This window comes from Anabas testudineus, chromosome 17, assembly GCF_900324465.2.
Source record: "Anabas testudineus chromosome 17, fAnaTes1.2, whole genome shotgun sequence".
Lineage (NCBI taxonomy): Eukaryota > Metazoa > Chordata > Actinopteri > Anabantiformes > Anabantidae > Anabas > Anabas testudineus.
Window position 1 is genome coordinate 11,830,585 of NC_046626.1, and position 25,100 is coordinate 11,855,684.

Here is a 25,100-nt window from a genome sequence, read left to right on the forward strand (position 1 = left end):
GTGTAACTGTGATTATTTGACGCTCCCTTTCAGTCTAGGTTTAGTATTATAAACAATTTATATCTTAAGAAATAGTTTAGACATTTTAGGAAGTCTTTACCTTATATTAACATATTCACTTCACATTTACTTAACGTGGAGCTGCAGTGGTTTCTGTATTTTAGCATGAATATTCCAACATAACATGCTGAATGGATGTAAAAATAATTGTGTTCTGACATATAAGTTACAGTAGATTGTAGTAAAACGAGCACAGTGTCACGTTATTCCTTGCTTTCCTTCAGCCTACATGTTTCGATAGGTGGATTCTGGTTGCTCATGGCTGCATGTTGAGGTGTCCTTGGACATGACACCAAAACCCTCCCGTAGTGCCAGCATGTACTGTCTGGCAGCCGTCCAACAACCATTTCCCCAAGGGGATCAATAAAGTATGTCATTATTATTATTTTACTGATTATCTCGTGGCCTTGCTGTATATTTAATAAGAGTGGCATAAATCATATCAAACTCAGAAAAAGGGAAAGCTAATAAGGGTATTTCCCACTTAGTGAAGTAGTTGCACTCTTACGTGCACGTCTGTGCTGTAAACTGAGGATTTTGCACTGTAAGCACAATTCAGCTGCTCAATAAAAATCTATTGCCACCAGTTTAATTTGTTCTCAAACGGACAAATGAAAAGCCTGAAACAGCAGCAGACTCAGTTCTGCTGTATTCATGAACCTCACAATCAAAAATTGCCACTTGTTTATGTCACACAGATACAACCAAAACAAAACCAGCATGAATTCAAATGTTTTCACAGATGGTATTGCATAATTTACCTGCAGTCTCTCTTGCACAGTAATGAAATTAAGAGACAGCAATGTTTTCTTGGTATTTAGTTATTCCTCTCCAGTGATCGCCCTGCTAACGCCCACAGGGGCCTCCATATAGAGAAGTCGCCCACTGGTGTGTGTGTGTGTTGCGATGCCAGTAGGTGGTCTTGCCCATGGCTTCGGTGGGCGAGCTTGGTGCTGTCCCTGCTGCCACTGCCGCTGACATATCAGAGTTGTTTATTAAGAGGATGACAACTCCATCAAGCCCCATAAGCGGGCCCTCGTGCACAGGAGTTCTTTTGTTACTTTCAGGGAGGGTGTCATCAATCTTGCTGCCATGCTACTCTCTTGAGCTGCTGATGGCAAACACGATTCCTCCCTTTCTGCCTGGCCTCTCCCGCCTCGCAGTCTGGAATCAGGCGTGGTGAGGGGGATCGGGGAGATAGGAGGACTTTCCCCGAGAGTGCCTTTTCTTGACAGGCGACAGAGCGGACCGTTTGGACACCAGGGCTCGATATATGGGACCATGTAATGAAAAGACGTTGACAGGACCTGCTTGCTCTGTAATGAAGGTCCTCTGGAGCTGTGAATGGATACACACATCTTTCACGCTTTTGTCTCCCTGCCTTTCCCACAGAATCTAGCTCATCCATTTCAACCAAAGAAGAAGGTGTAAGAGAAGCATCCTAGACAACAGCTCACGGTGTCGAACATTTACATGCAACGACGTGGTGTGAATTTTTAATGAAACAGCAACTAAGTTGATTTACACCCACGATTTGGTAGCTAAATCCCTCATGCATCAGCCCATGAAGGTGTAGTTGAATGTTCAGCCTCTTTCCTCACTCTGTCAGTGCTACTCAACACTCAGTGCAGCTCACAGAGATGGACTATGATGTATGTACTCCACTTTAGCATTGACTGAGGTCGCAGACTCCATAAATGTCTTAGACAAGTCTGATATTTTAATCTCTTTTTAGTGAGGGGATGTTGGGCCTTTGCCCAATCAATACACAGGGCAATAGCCTTGCCAAGATATCTCATGGTAGATTTTCATTGTTCAGTTTGGAAGCTGAAATGTCAACCACAATAGTGCTGCTCAAACGGCAGCTGAAATACAACTGTCTGTAGTCAAAAACATCATTTTTATGATCCAGAAGCATCTGATAATAGAAAACACAGAAATCAGCGATCGGAGTCTGAAGATGACTCTCGTCAGAGGAAGAGCAGGCAGACTGACACCTGAAATATCCTTTTTCATTCTCAAATCAAGTCCAATCTGTTTAATTCATCAGTCAACAATAGCTAAAGAGTGGAGGGGTAGGGGGGTGGCGGGGGCTGCTGCTGCCTTTGTAAGCACACACAGCCAAAAATATCAAGACGCACTCTCACATTAACATTGCTAATTTGTTTGCCAATGGTTTCCAAGGCACTGAATAATTGGCTGTGAGATATTGTTTGTTCAGGTGTTCCGCATAATTGAATTCTGTATTGAAAATACTGTGGATGGATGTTGGAAGAATACTGAAAAGAATCATGTACTTTGTGATACATTTTCTTTGAAATGGCCCAATTGGTGTAGATTAATTCTCGTCCCAATGGCGACTAGTGATGATTGCTGCACATTAATTATCTGGCCGATGTATAAAGCACACACGTTTTGAATTTTAACACAACTTAACTTGTGTTCACCCGTTTTCAATTAATGTCCTGTTGTTGGAGTTCTTTTTTGTGGAGCCTTCTGGAGATGAGATGGTCTCCTTTGCACATGATGACCTTTTGAAACTCACAGATTGATTTCATGCATCCATTATTCCACCCGAAACGCCGCTTTTGTCAATGCTCCGCTTTGAGCTGCGTGCTGATAAGCCAGCTAATGTGTGTTGCTGTGTAGTCAGTCCCATACACACATGTGGAAATGATATAGCGTCCAGCTGGACACATGTGTTGACAGAGCCGGATGATGTATTTGATCATAGTTAGTTGTGAGGAGGGTCTTGGTTGGGCTTGATTCAAGTGCCCGACGCTGACCTAATGCCTCGGCTCAATCAGTCACCTTGTCCTCCCCTTGACTTCTCACCCCGTGATCCTTCTCTCCCACCCTGAAGGACTCAAGAAAAACAACCCAAGTGCTTAAGACCCTTCCTTCACTCAAACCGCTGTCTGGACAGAAATAAATGTGATGTTAAATCAATGCTGGGCTGTTGCCTGTTTTCTAAAATGTTTCAACCACAGGTTTCAATGAAACCGTGACCACGAGTCGCTGATTAGTGTTTGAAGTTTGGGGAAACAGAACCTGAAACCTTTTTGCTTGTGGAAATGTAATACAAATGGAAATCAAGCTGAACGATTCTTTAGTATAAAAAGAAAACTTTAGTAGAACTTGTAAAAAACTAAGATTACATAACGTAATAACTTCATAACCCACTATATTTCACACATAAAAAGCGGTTGAGGAGAAATATTACATATGTGAAGAAAGTCTGATAAAGTCTGTTGTGTCTTTACATGACTTTCTTCACATATGCAACAGCGGAGAGTCCTTTGGAGTCAGACGAGACAGACAAGAAGCACTTTCTGCAGTAAAGAGACATTTGCTTCTAAAGGTTTTTGAGGGGGGTCAACCCTCTAACCGGTTAGAGAATTCCAGTGATTCCTGTTTGATTAGTGAGGTTTACAGCCTCTTAATTATTGTAATTTGATACTGACTAATACCTGAATGGCTGTGCAGACCTCTGTAATCCTCCCCCTGCTCAAAGCCACGTTAGCTGCTTATAGTGTAACACACCCAAATGTCTGGCAGACCTGTGGGAGTTAAGTTGCATTGTGGGTGATATAGACAACAGGTTTCGATAATTATAACAAATTCCATGTAAACAAGACAGCATTTCTGGTTCTGCTGCATCATTTTTCATTTTCTTTTTCAACTTTCAACAATGCAATGCTAAATCTGTCTAGTACTTGTTCGGTGGTTCACTCCACACACATGCAAAAAGACAGACTTGAGAGTGATCGAGTGTGACAGCGTTACCATAAATAAAAATAGCAAACAACAATGCTGTTTGTTTTTTTTGTTGGTATTAGCATAATTAATTCAAGGCTTTTAAAGGGCTCTGACCAAGTTAGACGCTTAGATCCACTGTTCCTCTTTACTGCAAACACATGTTTTCACCAAGACAACCAACTGAATTCCCAAACTTGTGTTGTCTGGTGTCTTCTGTGTTATTAGAGCTCATTTCAAGTTTGTGACAGCATTTGTATGTATGTGAGTGCGTGTGAGTGTGTGTGTTCGACTCTCCGGTCTGATAATCAGTGACAGAGATGTTGTAGGCGTGTGACAGAGTGCTATTTGCCATAACTGACATCTTCATCCCATCACTTTCCTTGTTTTTTTTTTGCAACTTACCAAGTGCTGGCATCTGTGGTGTTTCCAGGCCGATACACTGCAGTGGACAGGGAATTCAGAGGATTCAGACAAGGCCACAGCAGCTTAGGCAGGTGGAGAGAAGGAAGAGCTCTGCACAGCAACACAGGAGGAGAGAGGAGGGGAAACTGACTTGCTTCTCCGACTCTTATACTTGAAGTGTTTAGCAGACATGCTGTCAGAATCAGAGGTCAGAGGGGAGGATTGCATGGACGGATCCTTGCTGGTCATAAGCGAAAGCAGGCAGAAAAGCACTAAAAATCACAACAAGCAGTTTGTGCTGAATGAAAAGCGCATCGATGCAGGACTAGTCGTTGAACATGTGGCCACTCTTCATGATACACTCCTTTCAAGTGTATTTGCACACTCAGCTAACATGTCTGCTTTAATTCATCATCACTCCGTTTGAATTTGATTTACAATCATCATTTAAAGGCTAAACCTCAGCTCCATTTATTTGTAAATACTTTATGATTATGATTTATGAATATCATAATCGGCCTTTCTAGAAACGGTCGGGAGTTCATGCCAACAAGAAAATACAATAATTCAATGCGCATAAAATCTGACTCTGCAGATGTGCAGCATACAGTGCAACAGTAAATAGACAAAAAAAAAAAAAAAGCTTTGTTTAGTTTGCTAAGTAATAAACATAGCATTCACGTTGACCAAAGGTACTGACAGGAACAAATAAACTCCACTTTGTGTATATGAACCCATACAAGCACTTTGATAGCACAGCACCGAGCTCTTCTCTCCTCACCACCCTCATTTGTAGTGTCACAATTTATGCACAAAATCAGAGACAGGCTCCGTGTCACACACTCAACCGTATTTGTGGTCGTAACGAACTCGGAGCAGTTGGCAAACGCTCATCATTAAACAAAAACGACGCCTGCTAACAGATTGATGGCGTGACGTCTGCCCGTGTTTGTGACACCACAAACGTTTTTGTCAAATCTAGAAAGTGTGCTATGTTTTCACTCACCTAAGGAATGTGCAACGTATCAGCTTAAAGAAAGATCTACGGATTTAGAGACTCATTTGAACATGTTTTGGAGAAGCTCTAATCTGCAGAATGAAGTCTTTACTGAGCTCCTATATGCAGCCGAGTTGTTGCTAATGTTATTCTTTCTATTAACTGAATGGATGCGTTAAGTATACAGTGTTACACAAAGTGAAAAGGGTGTTGTGTTTCTCGGGGCAGTTTGCAGAGGCTTTTCAGCTGCCAGTGGCCCGTGATGCCTGACCCCTCCCTTTCTTTGTCACCACTGGCGCTGTACTCTGTTTTCTCCCATCTCCCTGGCAACCGGCGCTGCATGCTATTGTGTTGATGTTTGTCCACAGCTAAGGTGTCGCCTATGTGTTTAATGGACCTCCCAGTCCGCTTCAGTGTCCGCTTCAGAGTCCCCCAGCAAAGCTGAGCGGCTGGGCCCTGCCACTGTTTGTCCCTGGGTGTCAATGAGTCGAAGCAGGGTGGGGATGAGATAGGGCTGATAATGACTGCTTTGTTCCTTTGCTCGATGTGTTGAAGCTGTGCTCCTGTGGACCAGGAGACGCCTGGTCAAACAGAGACACACAAAGGCTCTGGAAACGGCTGGCCATGGCCCATTCTCCACAGTCTGCCATGCTGCCAACATGCACCACCTTCTGCAGCCGTGCTGAATTACTACCCTCACAACCTTTCACACATATAAAGGCACTCTTTCACTCAGTGGGAACACTGACATTTGCCTTTTGTTGAATACAAAGGATTTTTTAATACTAAGTTTTTTTAGGTGATTACACTGAGGTCATATACACCATTAGAACCAGTATGGGGGCTCCTTTTTGAAGGGCATTCAATTTATTCACTCGTAAAAGCCACGCAGGCATTACTTGATTCAGTCGAGCTTGAGTCAAGATTGATGCTTTTCCAGTACCTTTGATGTGTAAGTGGTGCATTTTGCTTTTAAGATATTATTTTCACTTGATTGATTGACAAAGTAGGCACAAAGCAGCCCTGATATGATCACTTGTGCTGGAAATTGAGGAGAAATAACTCTCCATTATTGCACTTTTAACATTTGCAGAAAGTATACATGGCTGCTCAGAGAATAGTCATATTTTGTAGTCCTGGCGAGATAATGGTGAATTTAACAATCAATAACACTGAAAACCTTTATAATGCCAAGAAATAATCTCTAGAGCTAATGCACCACATATTCTCATCCACCGGCTGGTATTTTAACCTCTTTAGCATAGCCCCTCGAGGAAATGGGGGGATATGATTAGGAATTCGTTAGCGGGCTTCTATTTTTATGCTGATGACACACTTTCTTCTCCCGGGCTCGCAATGTTGCTGGCTCTTGACTTTCTCACTGTCTCTTCTAAACTAGATCAGCTGTTTACCACCATGTCGGAACATTACGTGAAGTTCAGTGACTAAAACAGCTGCAAGCAGAAAGGACTGAAAACTCTCTTGTCATCTGAAAATCTAGTGGCACGCCCTGACACGGTTCTCAAAGTTCTTCAAATCCCTTCTCCTGCAGCTCAAAAGGTGTGCCTTTTTATTTTATTTTTGTAGCTGTTCCATTTCTGTTTCACCACTTGGACCTGTGCTTGTGCCACCTGCCTCAACTATTGACTGTGAGATACAAAAAGGATGCACAAAACCAATAAAGGTGCCATACAATTTTGTTGAAATCCGGCGTTTTTGTTCATCCCATCATGTTTGGAGCAGATTACAGTGTGTCCACACATACTCACTCCCCAGGGTGCCTTCTCTGTGATTCAGGTATTGTGACCAGGCAGACGGGCTGGTGGCCCTGGGCCTCGGATGCTTTGGAGAAGAGAGGACAGTGGCTGCATTTGTTTCCCATTGAAAAGGATTACAGGTCCTGACGGCCATGATTAATCACCCAGAGGCAGACATCTGAATACGGCCAGGGAAAGGTTCAACTTTTTAATTCATCCCACACACAATCTATTCAAACCAGCTGTTGGCGCTCCTCTCCTTCATCTCGCCGCTCTTTCTTCTCAGTGACCATTGCCTTCTACTGTCTTTCGTTCCCCATTTATGGCTCACATAATTATCTGGGGACGCACAGTTGTTGTAATTGTGGCGGTGCTTGGACGAGGCACGGCGCTCTGTTTTTTTTTTTTTATTGGAGATGGGCTCCTTTCTTCTTTCTCGGAGAATAGTTAATTGACTTTGTTAATGCATTTGGGGATCAGTGATTTCTCAACAACAAATGACCTTTATGGAGCTCAGTGTCACATATTGTTTATTGTGTGCGCATGAGCCCGTGTGTGTGTTGCATCAGTGTGTATGTGTGTGTGTGTTGATCCATTATGACCTTTTCTTGTGTCAGGTATGTTTGTGCAGAGACAGAAAAAATCTTCCCCTCAAAACTTCAGATTCATAAACATTTCCGTGCCTCTGCTACGCTGACAGACAGCTGAATTCGGGTGTTTTGAATAAATTTCACATCTCACCATGTTCATATCCACTCATATGAGCAGGCCTTCTCATTAAGACTCAGCAGGTTATATGATGGTATTGCTGGAATCCCTGGAGCAAAATGAACAGGGACAGCTACACTGCTTAATGCAAGGTAGCCTAGCAACAGATAGTGGGATGGTGGTGGAAACATACCCTCATATTTATGTTTACATGAGAGAATGATTTGTCTGTCAGGCTGATGGATCCTAATGTTCTCCTCTCCCTGGGGCTTTTCTTGTGCCACACGCAGGCCTGACACTTACCCTGAAGGACAGGCACCACCTTCCCCAACACGCATGAATACTTAATACTGTTAGACTGCATTTATGCAAAGAATGGAAATGGCACTAGACGAGGAGAGGGAGGCTAAAATGCATCAAAAACATGACACAGTATGCATCACGAACATGGGGGGAAAGCACAGAGGATGACGGCGGATGTAAGGGAAGACAGAGTAGCGTGGTGTTTCTTTTCTGCAGTTTATTCCTCATAACAACATGTAAGTAATCAGATTGTAGTTTAATAGAAAACCAGTAGTTTCAAGTGCACTGTGACCACTGACAACTGTGACAACATAAAGTCACTTCCAGTAACAACAGTACACGAGCTATATGACTTGATAGAGTCTGTCTTTACTGTATGTCCAGCTCCTCCAGGGACAGGCTACATCAACTCAATTAGCCTGGCACAGCCTGAGTATCAGCACCATAGATTAGATTTCATTCTGCCTTGTTTACCAGAGAGCGGCCCACAGAATAATATCTATACAATTTGTGCTTTCAGAAAAATGATGATGGTATCATAGCAGGGAGCAGCAGATATAAGCTGCTCCTGAGTTGTGGTATAGGGTAACTGACTGGGAGAGATATAAAAAAGCCTTTTGTCAGGAGATAGGCATATCCCTGTTCATCCTGGGAACTTGTTTCCATAGTTACATCAATGTTGTTGAAGTGAGAAGATCAGGTATTCCAGTGAGTGATCCTTTACATGAGCTTTGCTCCTATTCTATTGATTTCCATCCGGTGTTAAAAAAAAAAAAAAAAAAAAAAGCCCACTGCAAACTGCCTCAGAGAAGAAGCTTAATGAAAGGGTGAAATGTGTGTCGGACAGGAAAACAAAAGAAAAGCATGGAGAGATTTTGATGTCATGTTCAGCTCCTCTGTGGATCAGGTAACGCCGTCAGAGCCACAAACCACCAAGTGCGACAGCCTAAAAACTAATCACTGCCTCTAACAGCCGATGATCGCTGTGTTGTTAGCCACATGCTTGTGTGTTTATATGAAATCTCCTCAACAGCGTGCTGCTTGCTGTATTGCTAATGGCTCTGAAAAGAGAGTTAATCACTGCTGCACGGTCAGCCACATGCTTGCCTCTTGCAGGCTGGCTGTGTGTTCCAGGGCTTAGCAAAACACTGGTGTAACACATGATCACTCTTTATGAGGCCGGGGCCTGCAAGAGAGAGAGGGGGCCCACAGACGATGCTAAAAAGACGGTAATGACAGCCATTCACCGCAATCCAATTATGCAAAAGGGAGTCTAAACTATTCCATCATCCCCTAAATTAGATTGTCCTAACGAGATAAAGGCACCAATTAATCCTGAATTAATTTCTACAGCTCATTTTCCCCAGAAAACACTCTAATATGCAAATGCCAGTGTGAGACAGAGAGGCATCCTTCTAAAGGGGTTTACACCACCTCTGCTTGTTGGCTGTGCGCTTCCAGTGAACTGATGAACTCAGACACATGTTGTGAGGATAATATGTAGGAATATAACGGACGTAACAGGTGTGCCGCTAAAGAGAAACCGGTTGAGAGCAAAGGAATTTCAATCAATTTAACTTTATGGTGAATGCCTCTGTATTATGGACACAAGATGGTGCAGTTCAATACTAATAATAATAATCACACAGTGCTGGTACCAGTGTAACAGAAAACAAACAGGGATGAAAACCATATGGGTCCAGAATGAATGAAAACCTCCCTGTTTCCATCTCTGTGCATTCACTCCACTACCTCGTATTTATACAGGTTTGTATTTCTTTCCTGTTATTTCATATGTTGTATAGTTATTCTGAGTCCTTTTGTGGTTGTTTATTCAAAAGAAGTCGCTAGAGTGAGTAACTGACCTCACAAATTAACAGTTATTGGTAAAAAATTCTAAATCTCCAAATTTGGAGACGTGCCTTTATTGATTTAATCATTGCTAAGGTTCCTCGGTTTATCGGTGGACGACCCAACCTGGCTGAACTTCAGTGACAGACAAGAGAGGTCGCACACCAGAGCCTGTAAATATCTGTTTGCTATGAAAACAAAGCAATTAAAAATTTTGTTCATCATAATCATCATTATCATTTTCACACTCCTAATTGTCTCGCTGCCAGCTGTCTCGACTTGTTATAATTGAGTGATCTGAGACATTTTCTCAGTGGTGCCGGAGACGCAGCCTCCGCATCTTATAGCAAATGTATGTTTACAGAAACGCCTGTTTGCTCTATAAGTTTATTTAAAACTGTGACTTTCAGTTATTATTTATGATTTATGGCTGGATGAGTGTTTTTTAGCATAGACTCTGCTTCCAACTCAAATAAATGAAAATTTAGAAATGCCGCTTTAGCCCGTATTTTTTCACAGAGGATGTCTTTATGAACCTGGTTCAGGCCTTGAAGTGCAGTTTTTTATTGATCGTCAGTGAGCTACTACCACCTGTGCACCCCCCCTCCTCCTTCCAGTGATGACAGAAACAACCAGGCTGTCAGTTGCCAGGCAATATTCACAACCACTGGCCCACATCAGCTAATTACCAGCAGAAATCACATATTGACAGATGGGCCCATGCATATTGATTGGCCAGCACTGCCACGTTCTAAATCACCAAACGCTAATGAATCATTTCCCATTGGGGAGAGAGAAAGAAAAAAAGCATTAGTCTTCTTCTTGACATCATACCTGGTACTGCACATAGCACATGACAAGAGTACACACAAATCACGGCAAACTCTCCCAAGACCTCACCTGCTCGTGCACACACACCACCCACTTCTGTCTCGCTGCCTCTGTCTGTCTCCCCTCACCATCTTTCTCACCCCAGCTGTCCCTCTCTTTGTGTTTTGTGGTAGTGATTTTTCATTGCGGCGAACTGGCCGAGGCAGTAAATACCCCGCTTCTCAGACTGTGGACCCAGAGTGACCCTGCAACCTCTGTGTCTCTGATGCCTCTCCCAAGGTCTCTCATTCCAAGGCCCCTGTGATGCAGCGCTCTGGTTGCAGTGCAGACCCTGTAATTCACCAGCCTGCTGGATCGCCTGCCAGCAGCTATTGATTTTTGTTTCCCCAATCTCCAGGAGAGAGGGAAAGAAAAGATTAAAAACACTTTGTCAGTTTGGTAGGGAATAAGAATTCTGCGCAGGGGGATACCTAGGAGGGCACGGGGTCAGGGCTGAGGTACTGTATGTCTTTATGGCTTTAACTATTTCTGCACCACGGACATCTCTGTCTGAGGCTCTCGTCTTCTCATTGTCTTTATTTCTGAGCAGAGGAGCATGTCTTTGCATCTGTTTTTACAGTTAAACATATGAATTTATTGTGTTGACCTTTTAGATACATGCAAAACTACAGTGTGTATTATTACCCATAGTAAACAGTTGTGACATAAGTGTAACTTTGGATGTTCTTTAAACTGAAGTACAAGGAATTTGCATTTTTGCAGTATATTTGGTGAAATTATCATTTTTTTCTTTCCAACATGAATCTGTCTGTGTTAACTGAGATATTTATAGATGAAAAAAGGGCAAAGAAAAAATGTGTAAAACACCTGTGAAACGTAGTTGCTAAGTTTAGCTTATGTCTAAAAGCCACAGATCGCTGCTCTGCATGTAAATGCGCCTGTGACTGTGTGTGAGTTGACTTTTTGAACAGTTTTACTTTTGTTCCCTCTCAACAGATGAAGATGAGACAAAATTGAAAACCCTCGTGCTCTGAGTACTCCAGTTTCTCATTTTGGTAATTTTGGGAAAAAGCTCCACACACACATACACACACGGGCGCTCGCTGCCATGCGGTCAGATACACTCATGCTAATGTGATGCCAATGCATTACCCCATCAGATTGTGTTACGCATGGACGGCTCTTATCATTTGACCCTAACTTTCAACTAAATGTGGAGAATGTTTCCCCCTGACATCAGGGTTTGGTAATGGTGCCTTTCAGGGCCACTCTATTTTCTGAAATGAAATATTCATTCATTGGCGAGGACAGTCTTAGAGGAAGTCTGTCTGAAATGTGAATTCATAGTTCCAGCAGACATTTCTTCAATATTTGATGGGTCATCAGACCTCGGTCTCTAATACTTCACAGTTCTTCACAGTCTCTCAGTTTTGCTTCTCTGTCTTGAGTTAATTGTATCTGCCTACACGTAACTACAGCAGGCAACACAAACATGAACAAAAAAACACCTTCTAGGATCGTTCTGGTACACGTTTTTTCAAAATTTCCATTTGCTTTTGTCACTGTTTTATTTCTCGCTCTCTCTCTCTCAACAGGTTAGCATCTCTTAAGTCCAATCCATTGTGTGAAACCATCAGCCAATGCACACTAAATCAGCTTGATTGCATGCCAACAAGAAGATAAAAGGCTCGGAGGTGGGTACAGTAATCCAAAGAGAGCGGGTGGTCTGCTTGAAGGCATATCGTTTTATTCTCTCATGCATATTCACTTCTAAGCCTCTGAGTATGCAGATTAGTCTTGTCTGATCAGTGGACTCTCCAATCACATCCTATTTTTGCTTGTTCTTTTTTCTCTTTCTCGATCTGCACCCCGCTGCGTGAGTGCCGGCACAATGGATGTAATGTGCGTGTATGTGTGTGTCTAGGGGGGATTTTTTTTTTTTTTTTTTCCTTGTTTGCAAATTCGGGGGCAGGCAGGTTTGAGTGTGTACGCATGAATAAATGTTTGGGTGTGTGTTTGCGAGTGTGTGTTTAGGTATGTGTGTAGGTATGTGTTTGCCAGACACATGGCTTTGTCTTGTCCTGGCACCGTGCTCGCCTCACCAGATGTTCTCCTTTTTTATCATCCTCCATTTGCACTGTGTTCTTTGAGGTTTAGGGAATCTGTGTCGCTCACATTCAACTTGCTCTATTCTTTTCTATTGTTTTGTTGAAAACCGACAAGCTCTTGAAACCTTGTAGAGCTGTTTTTTTTTCTTTTGCTTAAAAAAATCAATGGAATAAATTTCTGTTTAAAAAAAAGTTTTAAGTTGTTCAGTAGCAGTAATTAATTGTCTTTTTTTTTTAAATCTTTATTTATAAGAAAATGATGATAAGGGATTAGTTTACAGTACAAGTATATACAAGTCAAACCACTCGTGTAATATCACCATTGCAATATAAAAACATAATACTGGACAAAAACAAAAATAAAGTGTATTTACAGTCTCAGTGACGTCTCAGTGACGTGCAACACATTTTCATCCCGGATCATCACATAATGACACTTCCCACTTCTCATAGCTATGCTAAAGGTATCCTCTGATGTTACTATCTTATGGACTAGGACAACCTGCAAATAATTATCACACCAATCTGCAGCTTTACCGAGCTTTAGAGTGGGTTTAACTGTCAAGCTCACTACCTTACTGTTTTGCTTTACTGTGGCTGCACTAGTCAGTTTTACAAGATTTTCCAATGAACTTCAGTTACAACGCCGTAAAAAACGCAACTACCTGCTCAGCATCAAATAGCAAACACAATATTAAAAGTAGCTGGTGAACAGGGGGCAGCATTTAGCAGCTACAGATACAGATGGCAGCTGGTAAAGACCACAAACAAAACAATACAAGAGTCTATGAAGTGAAGTGACCAGAAACACAACTCTAAATGAAAGCTGCTCCATAACTGGTAAATGTGAAACTGAGACCATACATACCGTATACTACTGAGGTTAAATGCACTTTGTTAAGATATTTGTTTGTGTAGAAACATCTGTCACATCAGTGCAGGTGTCAAAGTGACACAAGCATCAGGTGACTGTCCAATAAATCATTTCATGGCTCCTTGATTAGGAATTTTTTCTTTACTTGCTCATGTCTAATGAGGTGAAACATGATGATTACCTCATAGACCCACAGCTGGAAAAAGAAATCATTTATTAAATAAGTGGGGATCCAGAGTATTATTCCTTCGGGGGGGGGGCAGAATCCCTTGTGGCACCCCTGCCCTTCTTCTACAAGAGGTCACCGTGCAGGATTGCATACAGAACAACTACGAATGCAGCGTGTAGCTCAAGGACTCTTCAGCAGGACAGATGTGTGAGGAGAGGGGGGAGAATTTGTAAATTAATTGCATTTAATTGTGTGTTTATATCCACCTGCTGTTCCAGGTGTACGTCAGTGCATCATTAGAAAGCAAGAATGAAAGGCGAGAAATGTAAACCGCTGCACCGCACAGTGGTCATATCTGTGTGGATGAAATGAAGTTGTCACCTGGTCAGTGCCACCACCCACCAAACACAATCACACACACACATCCAAACACACACATCCACAGACACGCTTCCATCAACAGACACAGCGAGCTGTCAAATAAAACAACACTTGTAATTATGGGAGGGGGTGAGATTCATATTTATTTATACCAAAATGAAGCCTGCCGATTGACGGAGGGACAGCTCTTCTCCATCTGTCAACGCTGAAGCCACACACATCTGACACGGGGATTCATTCGTCTTGTCGTCTTTGACAGTCAGATTTTCCCAGCGTACTCCCACCAGGAGTCGCACGGGATTTTTGGAGGCAGACTAAAAAAGAAAACACTCTGTGACAAGGAGTAGGCTCTTTATGAATGCAAATGAGTCTGGGAAAATTCACAGAGCAGCTAGCGGGCTCCGAGGCTCCGGCATCCGTCACATCTCCCCCCACCAGGCACAACCCACGCTTTGCCAAGAGGTCTAAGGGCTTACAGGGGCCCTACAGCAAGAGCAGACACACTCATGGAAAAGGGCATGGAAATCCTGTGGCTGACACACGTTGTGAGTGCCACCGGTGACTATTATTTTCATGAAAATGATAAGCTTACTATTTTTCCATGCCATCCACAGAATGGCTGGTGGGTTTGAGGTTTTATTATAAAACATTCATCTCCCTATCTGTGTGTGTGTGTGTGTGTGTGTGTGTGTGTGTGTGGGGATGCATCACTTGTATCACTTGACATTTGGTTCCCCTTTTATCCTGTTCCAAGGATAGTAAGTCAAATGCTATGTGACAGGTCAACCCCTTCATTTCAGTCATCCTTCACCCTGACCCAGCCTCGGCTGCACAAACACACATCCAGCTTCTCCACACTAAAAATGATCATTAGCTACAAGATTCAGGCAAATCCTGCCAGGCTAAAGGCAGGAATCTGTTTACGCCAACTAACAACGAAACACAGCATAAAATCTCCATGTTAACAAGGCTGCTCTTGAATCCTGAAATTTACTTTTCCTAAATAAAGACACAAAAACACAGGAAGTATAAGCATCACGTGTTTTCAAAAAAATAACGTCTGGTTTAAAACACTTTGTTTAGGGTTTTACAGGAGTTAAAGCAACGAGTCTTATCTGTGCTAATTCATAGTGACACGTGTTTCTAGAAAATTCTTTAAACAGGAGGCACTGCGCTCAGAAAAAGGGGTTAAAGTGAAACATGTCACTCATTAGTGTCACTAAATTAAAAGGGCACCGCGCTAAATTTAAACATAAAGATCAGTGTATTTGCCAAAATGGACCACGTCTTTAAAGATAAACAAAAATGCCCTCAAGAGCAATTCACTTTTGCAAAAGGTAAGACCGTATTCTGATCTGACAATGTTACGAAGAAGGTTCAACTAGGTCTGGGCACCAAAATGAGTCTGAGCAACATTAAAGTTAACGTTTTATTTAAAAAAATAAACTCTATCTGGAAGAGTACTTTAACATGCTTTGAAAATCTTGCCTGGTTTTCCTGTTACTTCTTTGCTATTGAAAGAGTAAAAGTCAGTAATTCTTATAGTCACCGAAGTCTTTGTAGCCTGAAGCAAACATATGTTGTTTTGTGAATTTGCTGAAAGTTGATTTTTTTTTTATTGGAGTCTCTACATCGAGCACCACTCAGGCTGCCACGACGGTTGTTGAAGCTTGTCATCAGTTGTATTATGGAAATGAAAGGACCCCACTTTTTGGAGCAATGTTTCCTCGCCGGTGAGGCCTAAAAGTTAGAGCAAGTCCAGCAGTTCTTTATAAATTATGTCTTTCACAAGTCTTTATGGAAGTGCAGTACTAATTTGCTGGAGCGCCCCTTTAATGAGATGATTTATTATTGACCCGGCCGCTCTGGTTTTATTTTCTACTTCAGGTTTGTGTCAAGTTACCTCTTTTGCCTAAAAGCTAATCTGAGGTGCAGCGACGCTGGAACTTGTGGGTTTTTAATTTAGCAGGAATTCGAAGGAGAATGGTCAACTGAGGCCGAGCAAGGGCTTGGAAACGCTGACTCTGCTCCTGTCGCTTAATCTATTTGAGGCGTGATTAAAGTTTAATTCGTGCCCATCTCCTAATGCTAGCCCGTGTGTGTGTGTGTGTGTGTGTGTTCCACAGCAGTGGGTTGGTGAGTAGTTTCAAGCTGAGCCCGGGTCTTTTCTCTCTGTCTGGGCCTCACTTTATTCATGCCTGAGGGACGCCAGGAGCTGCAAACAACTGAATTTTTCATCAAGGTTACTTCCTGGAGAGATGTGCCATGCAGTTGCTGCTTTCCCCCTCGGTGTGTTCTTAGCTCATACATAACTTACCCTGCTCTGACCTGCAGCTCTCCATGGGAGAAGTTGCTTGACCCTGGTCCAGATAGAAGAACATGTGCTGTGGCGTCAGCATTAGTTTTTTTTGAAGCTTGAAATATTAATGTTTATTTTAAATCCATTTATTAAGTACAAACAAGCAGTTTGTTTCCACTGCTTCATTTTGGGTGCCTACATTAATAAACTGTATTTATTAATACAATAATACCCACTAACAATATGTTAGATAATAAGTACATGATAAAACTGTTTATTATACAATTCCAGGAAGACATTTACAGTTTCAGACTGTAAATGATTAATAGATGTGTAAAAACTCTTATTATATACTAAAGTACATAATGTGGCTGCATAAGTTTTAACAAACATAACTCTTCTTATCAAGCATCCATTATCTTCTGATTAACACCATTAAGAACTTTTCCTGGGACCTTGTGCTTTAGTTTTGCTGCTTTATGTTAAGAAAATAAGACAAAAATTGCTAATTTTCCAGTCACAAACATCTCATAATCTTTGGTAAATTCTGTCTTCTTCCATACTTATCAGAGCGGCCTCACTGGATGATGGTAAACACAACACAACTCAACAAATTCAACTGGTTCATATTTCTGCTGGGAATACCAACACGCTCGGCATTAACATTTTCAGTCTGTGGAAAACAACTCTGCAACTTCTGGAGAAAAACATCGACTATTTATAAGAACGTTTTTACATCAAAATTCATTTGCAATTATAATCAAATCCCACTTATTCTTTTAGCAGGATTATTAATGCTGCAGCAACACATTTGGTTTTAATCTTGAGGGAAAATATGCAATGTCAGATGTTTTTTTTTCTCTTTCATTAAGGCCGCAAATGCTGCTTTTTCTCAAATACAGCAATCAGAGCCGCAAACAAGGTCTTATTTATTCTATTCAGAGTTTACTTTCCCAAAAGCATCCAAGCAATAAGGTCATTTCTGTCTGTTGGCTTACAGTGGAATAAATTTGAATTTAGAGCAAAAAGAATGAGCGCTTTAGATCATATTTCACACTAATCAATACAGCCTTGAGTTTTAAATCAGACTAAGAAGACGGATGTGTGGGAGGTGGGGATGGGGGTTTGAAGAGCAACCTCACACCAGAGTGCGGTTTCATGTTGGCCGTTTTTGGAGAGAGTTAAAAAAGAAACTATAAGAAAACTTGGTGTTTATCACGTCTGTGTTTACATCTGAAGCTCGATTCCTTCAGTCAGGTCTACAACAGAGAGATAATCCTCCGTCATTATGATCTTGTTAAGTAGGGAATAAATAAAGCAGAATGGCTGCTCTGGACTGCACACTTCCATTTCAGAGCTGTGCTGTGCAGTCTTGCAGCTCCTGAGTGTCAGACATTATCACCACCACTACCCTCAACCTCACCCTGCCCCATGTGACAATTACTGCCCTACCTCCCTATTCAGCACGTAATGAGAAAACTGACTGATCGATTTCTGTCCAGCCAGTAAAAGAAAGAAAGGAAGCAGTAGGATTTAGCACAGTGCAGGCTCTCAAGCACAGAACTCCAATATATCCATACTGTGATTTAAATCTTTTTAAAGCGAGCATTAATGTGAGATGATTAAGTGATTATAGCAATTAGGGTAGCAACTAACAATTATTGTCATAATTGATTAATGTCCTGATGGTTTCTTTCAATGAATTGATTACTTTGATTGTTCTATAGAGTCAAGAAATCAATATCACAACATCTCAAAGAACAAGTGAGACATGGAAATGGAAAATTCAGGAATTTAAAACCTGTAGAAGACTCGGAAAGTCAGGAAATATTCACAGGTAACATTTTAGCCAGTAAAAAATGACTTGGTGATTAATAGTGTAGCAGCAAAACATATAAATATATATAAACACAAATACAAGATATCAGATATTTATTTCCTATTTTATTGCTTTTTAAAACGTGGAGCCTACATTAACTACAACTCAACTACCAGCAGACTCAAGTGTAAGATGCTACAGCTGAATATCACCTACAGCTATTACTGCAGCCTGCGTGGTAATCAATTACATTAGTTAAAGTAACATTACCACAGTGTAGAAATACTTTATTACAAGTAAAAGTACAAAAGAATTAGCTGAAAAAATACGTGAAGCACAGTAAAAGGGGAGTGCTCCTTTTCGTATCAGTGAACATCGTATTGCATGACACTGATGCACGTTCATCACTTTCGTGCTGCAGCTGTTAAGCTGTTGTTTTAACGGCCTTATCTACTGTGTTAAGGCGGTTACACAGCATCATCCTGCATTTTGAATCTAATAATTATAATTTAAATTACTTTACATACTGTTGGGTAGCATGTGAATTTCACATCAGGAAACAATCGAGCCCTACGAGTGTACTGTATTCTGTATTACGTTACATTTAGTCATTTAGCAAATGCTTTTATCCAAAGTCACTTTGAGGAGAGGGACACACACACACACACACACACACAGTCTGGTTTCTCTTTCATTTCCTGTAGACTTAGCCATAACTACAACATCCCTAAACCTGACCCTGACCTTACTCTAACCTTGAACTAAGTCATTACTCTAAAATTCAGGGATTTCCTTGACGGGACCAGCACGTCGTCTCCTCAGCTGCCTCGTATTATTAATCACACTCTGAAAAGTAACTAGTAACTATAGTTATCAAATAAATGTAGTGCAGTGACAGCAAGATAGTAAAAGTAGGAGTAGGAGGCAATGGAAATCCTAAAGCAGTAAGTAAATACTGAATTTAAGTATAGTACTTAAATAAATGTACTTAATTACTTTCTATCACTGCCAGCTGTCACCAAGTAGAATAAACTCACTTATTTCTAACTTCACACCCTCTTAGATTTTTAGACTGACCCATACTTCACATAAATCTATCTGGTGCTACAAAATACTTGTATACAACTTTTTTTTTTTTTTTAAACCTATGCAGTACTACCTTCCAACACCTGTAAACAAAACTTTGACGTGCATTGGTGTAGTTAATTGCTGCAGTCCTATTAGTAAACTGACGGTGGTGTGTGAGGATGTAGGACATGAGGTTGGACTGGGGGAATATCAGTAGAACAACTGTTGTGGTGCCGCATTACAGCATAAGGCTTGTAAAATGCTCCCCACAAACTGCTGCATGTTCTAATAAATTCATCTTGATTTATTAGTCCTATGACTGATTATATGGATATAAATATTCAGCAGGAAAATATATAGTCTTGGTGACAGAGTGTCTTTTCCAAGCACCACCACGCTGTCCTGTTAGGTCAGAGCTCCACTGCCACTCACAATTATTTATTAGGCTACATATTCACTCTCTATCCATCACTGTATTGCCACCCGGTCCGGTCACATCTCTTTATGTTTATTACAGTGTCCCACCTTCCCGTGGAGGATGATTGACGTTTTCGGAGAGGACCGAGGTGGGACTTGCGCGCTTCTTCTCCAATCGCGGGTCTCGGGGCGGAGCTTTTTCCATCCATACTCTGATTATGAGTCAGTTACCAGACATAAGCGAAACAATAACAGTTGCTGCTTACTTTGTGCCCAAAACCTTCCCAGGCAAGTTGGGTCTTTTGCGCGTTTTGGCGCATCAAGCTCTCGAGTATATCGGAGGTTTCGTGAAAGGAGCTCAGCGCGCTCCACTTTTAATCAGATTAGGAACCTTTAATGTTCAATCCCGTTTTTTCTTCCCTACTGTAGCGGTGCAGGAGTGGCCAAAGCCAAAAGCAGCGATTCAGATCAGATTTCAACCTAAACCAGCTGGGAGAGAGACCGAGAGAGGGTTTGTCAGGCTCCCTACTCCCAAATCCAGAAAAGCTTACCAAGGAAAAAGGAGGAGTGTCGGGTCTGAGAGAGACGCAGAGGAATCCAGAGGAATTTCTGAGGATATTTTCTCTTGTCCCCTTGCCCCCCCCCACACACACACTTGATATTAAAATTTAAAAGTTGGAGGCGAGGCAGCAGGGACCGTGGTCGAGGATGGACGAGCAGCCTCGGTTGATGCACTCCCACGGGGTAGGCATGGCCGGACACCCCGGCCTGGCGCAGCATATGCAGGATGGCACGGCGGGGACGGACGGAGAGGGAAGAAAGCAGGACATCGGAGACATATTACAGCAAATAATGACCATCACAGACCAAAGCTTAGACGAAGCGCAGGCGAGGTGAGGTCAAACAAAAACAACAAACACTTATGGTTTTAATAATCCAAAGAGAGGGAATATTAAAACAGGGGTGTCGGGGATGGAGAGTGGAGATAATAACACTGTGGTCTGCGTCTAAATGAAGCAATTACGCCCACTGAAGTGAGAAAAGGAAGAAAAAAGGACCTTAAAACGTGTCACGATTCATGTTTATTATTTCCTGAGCAACTTTTATATTGCTGGTTTCTTAAAAGCTGTTAATTATGGCTTGATTGTGGGAGATTGAGGTGAGAGGTTTTCTAAACTGTGAGGCAGTTGACACCTCAGTTTCACTGAGACTCTTGCACCTTGTTACAAAAGGAGCTTCCACTGTGATCCTGTGCTATAATAACATGTTGCAGACCCTCTCATACAGTTCTGACAAATTGCAGCCAGAGTATCATTCAGAATAAATTGGAAGCGTGAGGGAGGGTTTTGTTGCATATGATGTTCTGAGTGAGAACAGATCTTGCTTTTCTCCCAAAGTCTCACACTGTGAAGCTAATTACTACACAGAATACTTCAATTCACAGATTCAGTTTCCCTCTAATTAACATTTTCTTTTTGCTTTGGCTCCTGGATGTTTCATAAAACATCCCGCTCCCGACAGCAGAAACAGCAGGGAGAATATTCAATGACGATAATTTGGGATTTCAGGATGTCCCACTCTTTCAAGTTGTCGCCACTTGGTTTGAATATTGATCTGAACAGAGGTTCCCTGTCCTCTTTTTAGGAAACATGCACTGAACTGCCACAGAATGAAACCTGCTCTCTTCAACGTCTTGTGTGAAATAAAGGAGAAAACTGGTGAGTGACTTCTCTTTTCTAGTTTCTGTTTGTTTGTTTGTTTGTTTGTTTATTTGTTTGTTTGTTTGTTTGTTTGCTGGACACACCTTGAGAATATTGTGCATTTGATGCTCTATAACCAGATCTTTGCATCTTAGCATCACTCCTTCTCCTTATTAAACACTTATTTTTATGGATTTAAGAAGATTTCATCGAAGCAGTGTCATTTTATTCGTAAAACGTGCATTTTGTCATGATTTATGACACAATTTTCCAGACAGACGTCACACGGCGCACATGTCAGCAGCTCTGGCCCCAGATGAGGTGCTGTCACTGGACAGGAGTGTTTTCATGCCAACGTTTGGGGCCTTTCTCGCTGCTGGGCGTTCTCACCCCTCTCTGTCTGTTTTCTCTGGCCGGGTTTGCTGCTGTTTGCTAAGTGAGCTCTTTTACATCCAGAGGCAGAGCAGAGGGGTTTTTCTGTTTATATTTGCAACCAGGGTCAAAGTCATGAAAAGGAATGTGTGAATTATTACTCACTTAACAGCGGATTAAGAGAAGTGCTGCTCACATGATGAAAGCCTGTGAATATTCTCGGAGGGATGTGGAGTGCTACTCTTCAAGGGAGGAAATAAAACAAAAATCTTCAATATCACCTTATCTGCGAACACAACTTTGAGATTATTTCGAGAGCCCTGTCACTTCGTCTGCTGCTGCAGCTGTTGCACCGCAGCCATGCAGACGGTTGAAAATAAACACGCGGGGCGGTGAATTTATTTTCTTGATTTAATTTCTGCTTTTCACCATCATTTCATTGTCATGAGTCAGAAAGACTCGTAACAGACAGAGGGAACAAGCAGACACTTTGGGATTTTCACCAGATTTATAAAGGTTAAAGAGTGCAGTGTGTGCAGAGGAAGCTGTAGTAGGTTGGGGCCTCTTTCTAAATTGCAAGGCTTGGAAAAGTGAGAGAGTAATGCCTGGCTCTTTGTAAACTGTCTGGCGTCTCCCCGGGTTCAACCAGAGTTCGTTTCCAAAAAGAAGAACAAAGTGACTTGGACCTTTTCCTGGCTTTCCCCCCTTCCTCTCCTCTCTTTCCACCGTTCTTGGCAACCGAGCTTTCACAGAGCGTCTGACGAGAGAGGCTCTCTTCAGCCTGCAGATTCTCTTCCCCCTTTTGTTTAGGACCAAGTTTGGAAATGAACATATTTCATCATAGCTTCTATTTTCCTCTTTTTATGTATTGAATCAGCCCAGCCGAAGAGCATGCTCCGGTCCACAAATCAGCCTGCTGTGCTGTAAATAACGACGATCGTTTTTATGAAGACAGAAAAGCATTTAAAAGTTAAGAAAAACCCAAACAATTTGGGAGAGACTCGGGACTTAATGGCTGCCTCGCTGTGTCCTCCCTGTCTATTTGAAGAGCTGAGCTGCGGCTCATCTTCGCCCATAGGAGGTTTGTGCAGACGAAACTGAAAATCCTTTCACTGCAGTGACAGAGAAAATGACTCAAACCTTCACCATGGCATTTACAGCCAAATGTGCTGAGTGCAGTGTATACGCGCGGGGTACAGCCTGTAATTTGTCAGGTCTTTTTTATATTCTTTATAAAGAGTCAGCTTCTCCTCGCTTTTTTACATTGTTGCAGTTGGAGTGTCTTTGAGAAGTAGTGCGAGCAGGAGGAGATGAGTACAGCAGTTCAGATCTGAAGCAGCTCGACCTTTTACTGAAGAGAGGAAGCATTTCTTTAGCTCATATATCATTTGTTACATGCAGTTATTCACATGTGCGCTGCGTGCGTCCCCTCTTTCATGGCGTATCAGCGGTGTGTGAGTGTTGACAAGTGCAATATGGGACGCTGCACCCAGCGAGTTCATTGGTGAGCAGCTGACAAACAAGGCGGGAGCGCATGCCATGCCAGAGCTAGGCCTTAACTGATGACCCCACCCCACACAGCTCCCTGTATAGTTGTGCCGGGGTCAGGTCTGTGTCATGGCGAGAGAGTATTTAGCGTGCTTAAACAAGCTCAGGTTCGCACACTGGCTTATGGAAAGCCGGTGACGGAGGCTTGTGTTACCGCTTCCAGCCGTTCCTTTTTGGCCGCCAGGGTTTTATTTCTCGGGGAACGTTTTGCCCTGTCTACCGGCCCCTCGTGACGTTTTTTATTAAAACGCTCATCATTGTTTTTACAGTTCCTGAGAACACTTAGAAGTTACTTTCCTGTGCTTGCTTCACATCCTGTGAAGAGAGCGTCTTTGTTTGTGTGGAACCATTACAACGAGAGAAGCTGGCACGTACAGGTTGACTAAGTAAGAGAAGCCAGACACCAAGTCAGTGTTTCTGGGTGTCAGATTTCAGGCCTACTCTCCCTCTCTCACTCCGTGTGTGTGTTTCTGTCTATCTGTGGGCCTGGGACTGTTTCGTCAGGCCACTCTGTGTCAGCAGCCTCACATTACCCCCATGCAGGCTCGGGTCAGATGGAGAGCTCCTGCATGACTAATGTGATCAGACGGATAATGCATTACACCGCTTGAACTTATCAAAGCTGGAGACCTGCTGAATCAGTCGGTCCTGCTAACTGCAGCCCCGCCACCCGAGCCTGCACTGCTAATTAGACATGTACACACTTCAGATATTCATAGAGGTGTTGATCTGGCCACTTTTAAGGTTCCTGCCAGCACTGATGAATGCTGGGAGAAGTAGTATTTTCATCATTGGCACAAAGCAGCCTACTTGTCTTTTGATAGCTCTGCTACTGCTCCGAACAATTTCATTATTGATTGTTCTGCTGATTACTTTTTTTGATGCAACTATTAAAATAACTATTAGAAAGTATGGACAACATACTTACTTCTCAGACTCAAAGGTGACATCTTGAAATGAAATAAAATCAAATGATATCAAGTAGTCCTGTAATCATTTGAGCTCTTGTTTACAGGTTTTAAGTAAATGTTAAAGTAAAGGGTGATAAAATGTCAAATAACAGTTTAATTTCTCAAACGTTCATCCCACATTGATGGAGGACCTACTTGTAGCAGTGTATAGATTGGTCACTGTGGCTGCCAGAGCTGCTGTTTTTCAGTTCTTAATTGACATGGCTATCCATGATGAGTTCAGGGGTTAGTGTTGCCTCTCTTTGTTACTCTCCTCTCATCTCCAGTGACAGATGGAGGCATTAGTCTCCAATGTGGCGCTGTCCTGAAACTAATGGCTATGTCCTTGGTTTCCCCACGCTAGCTGGGAGACTGTATATCTGTCCCCGGCTTGGAAGTGCCGAAGCAGCAGTTTATCCCCCATGTTTTAGTTTCCACAGGAATAAGGCTGAACAGAACTCTGTCTGTTCTCTCATAAATAACTTCAAATAAATAACTTCAAAACGGGTTTGACGTTTTCCTGAGAAAACGTTTGGGGCTTGATTTGTGAGTTTATAGGAAACTCTTCCTCCACTTACCAGAAATGTTCGTCTGAGTGAATAATAATAAACATGTGGTATATTTTTGTAAGTGGTCTGAACACGGATGTGCTGATTGTAAGTTTGCTTTTAAAGTGAGTTATAACGTGCACAAGTAGACTGGATTCGCTTTTATCCACAGACATTTC

General features: G+C 42.2%; 1 protein-coding gene across 2 annotated transcripts in view; it reads left to right on the plus strand.

Moving 5' to 3' along the window:
* Positions 1 to 20,063: 20,063 nt before the first annotated feature.
* pbx1a (pre-B-cell leukemia homeobox 1a) overlaps positions 20,064 to 25,100 on the plus strand; it is a 41,049-nt gene continuing 36,012 nt past the window's right edge. For both annotated transcript variants that reach the window (XM_026373627.1, XM_026373628.1), the window contains exons 1-2: positions 20,064 to 20,696; positions 21,448 to 21,521. In XM_026373627.1, the coding sequence (XP_026229412.1) occupies positions 20,512 to 20,696; positions 21,448 to 21,521 (259 nt within the window). In that variant the 5' untranslated portion in view covers positions 20,064 to 20,511. The remainder of the gene's footprint in view (positions 20,697 to 21,447; positions 21,522 to 25,100) is intronic.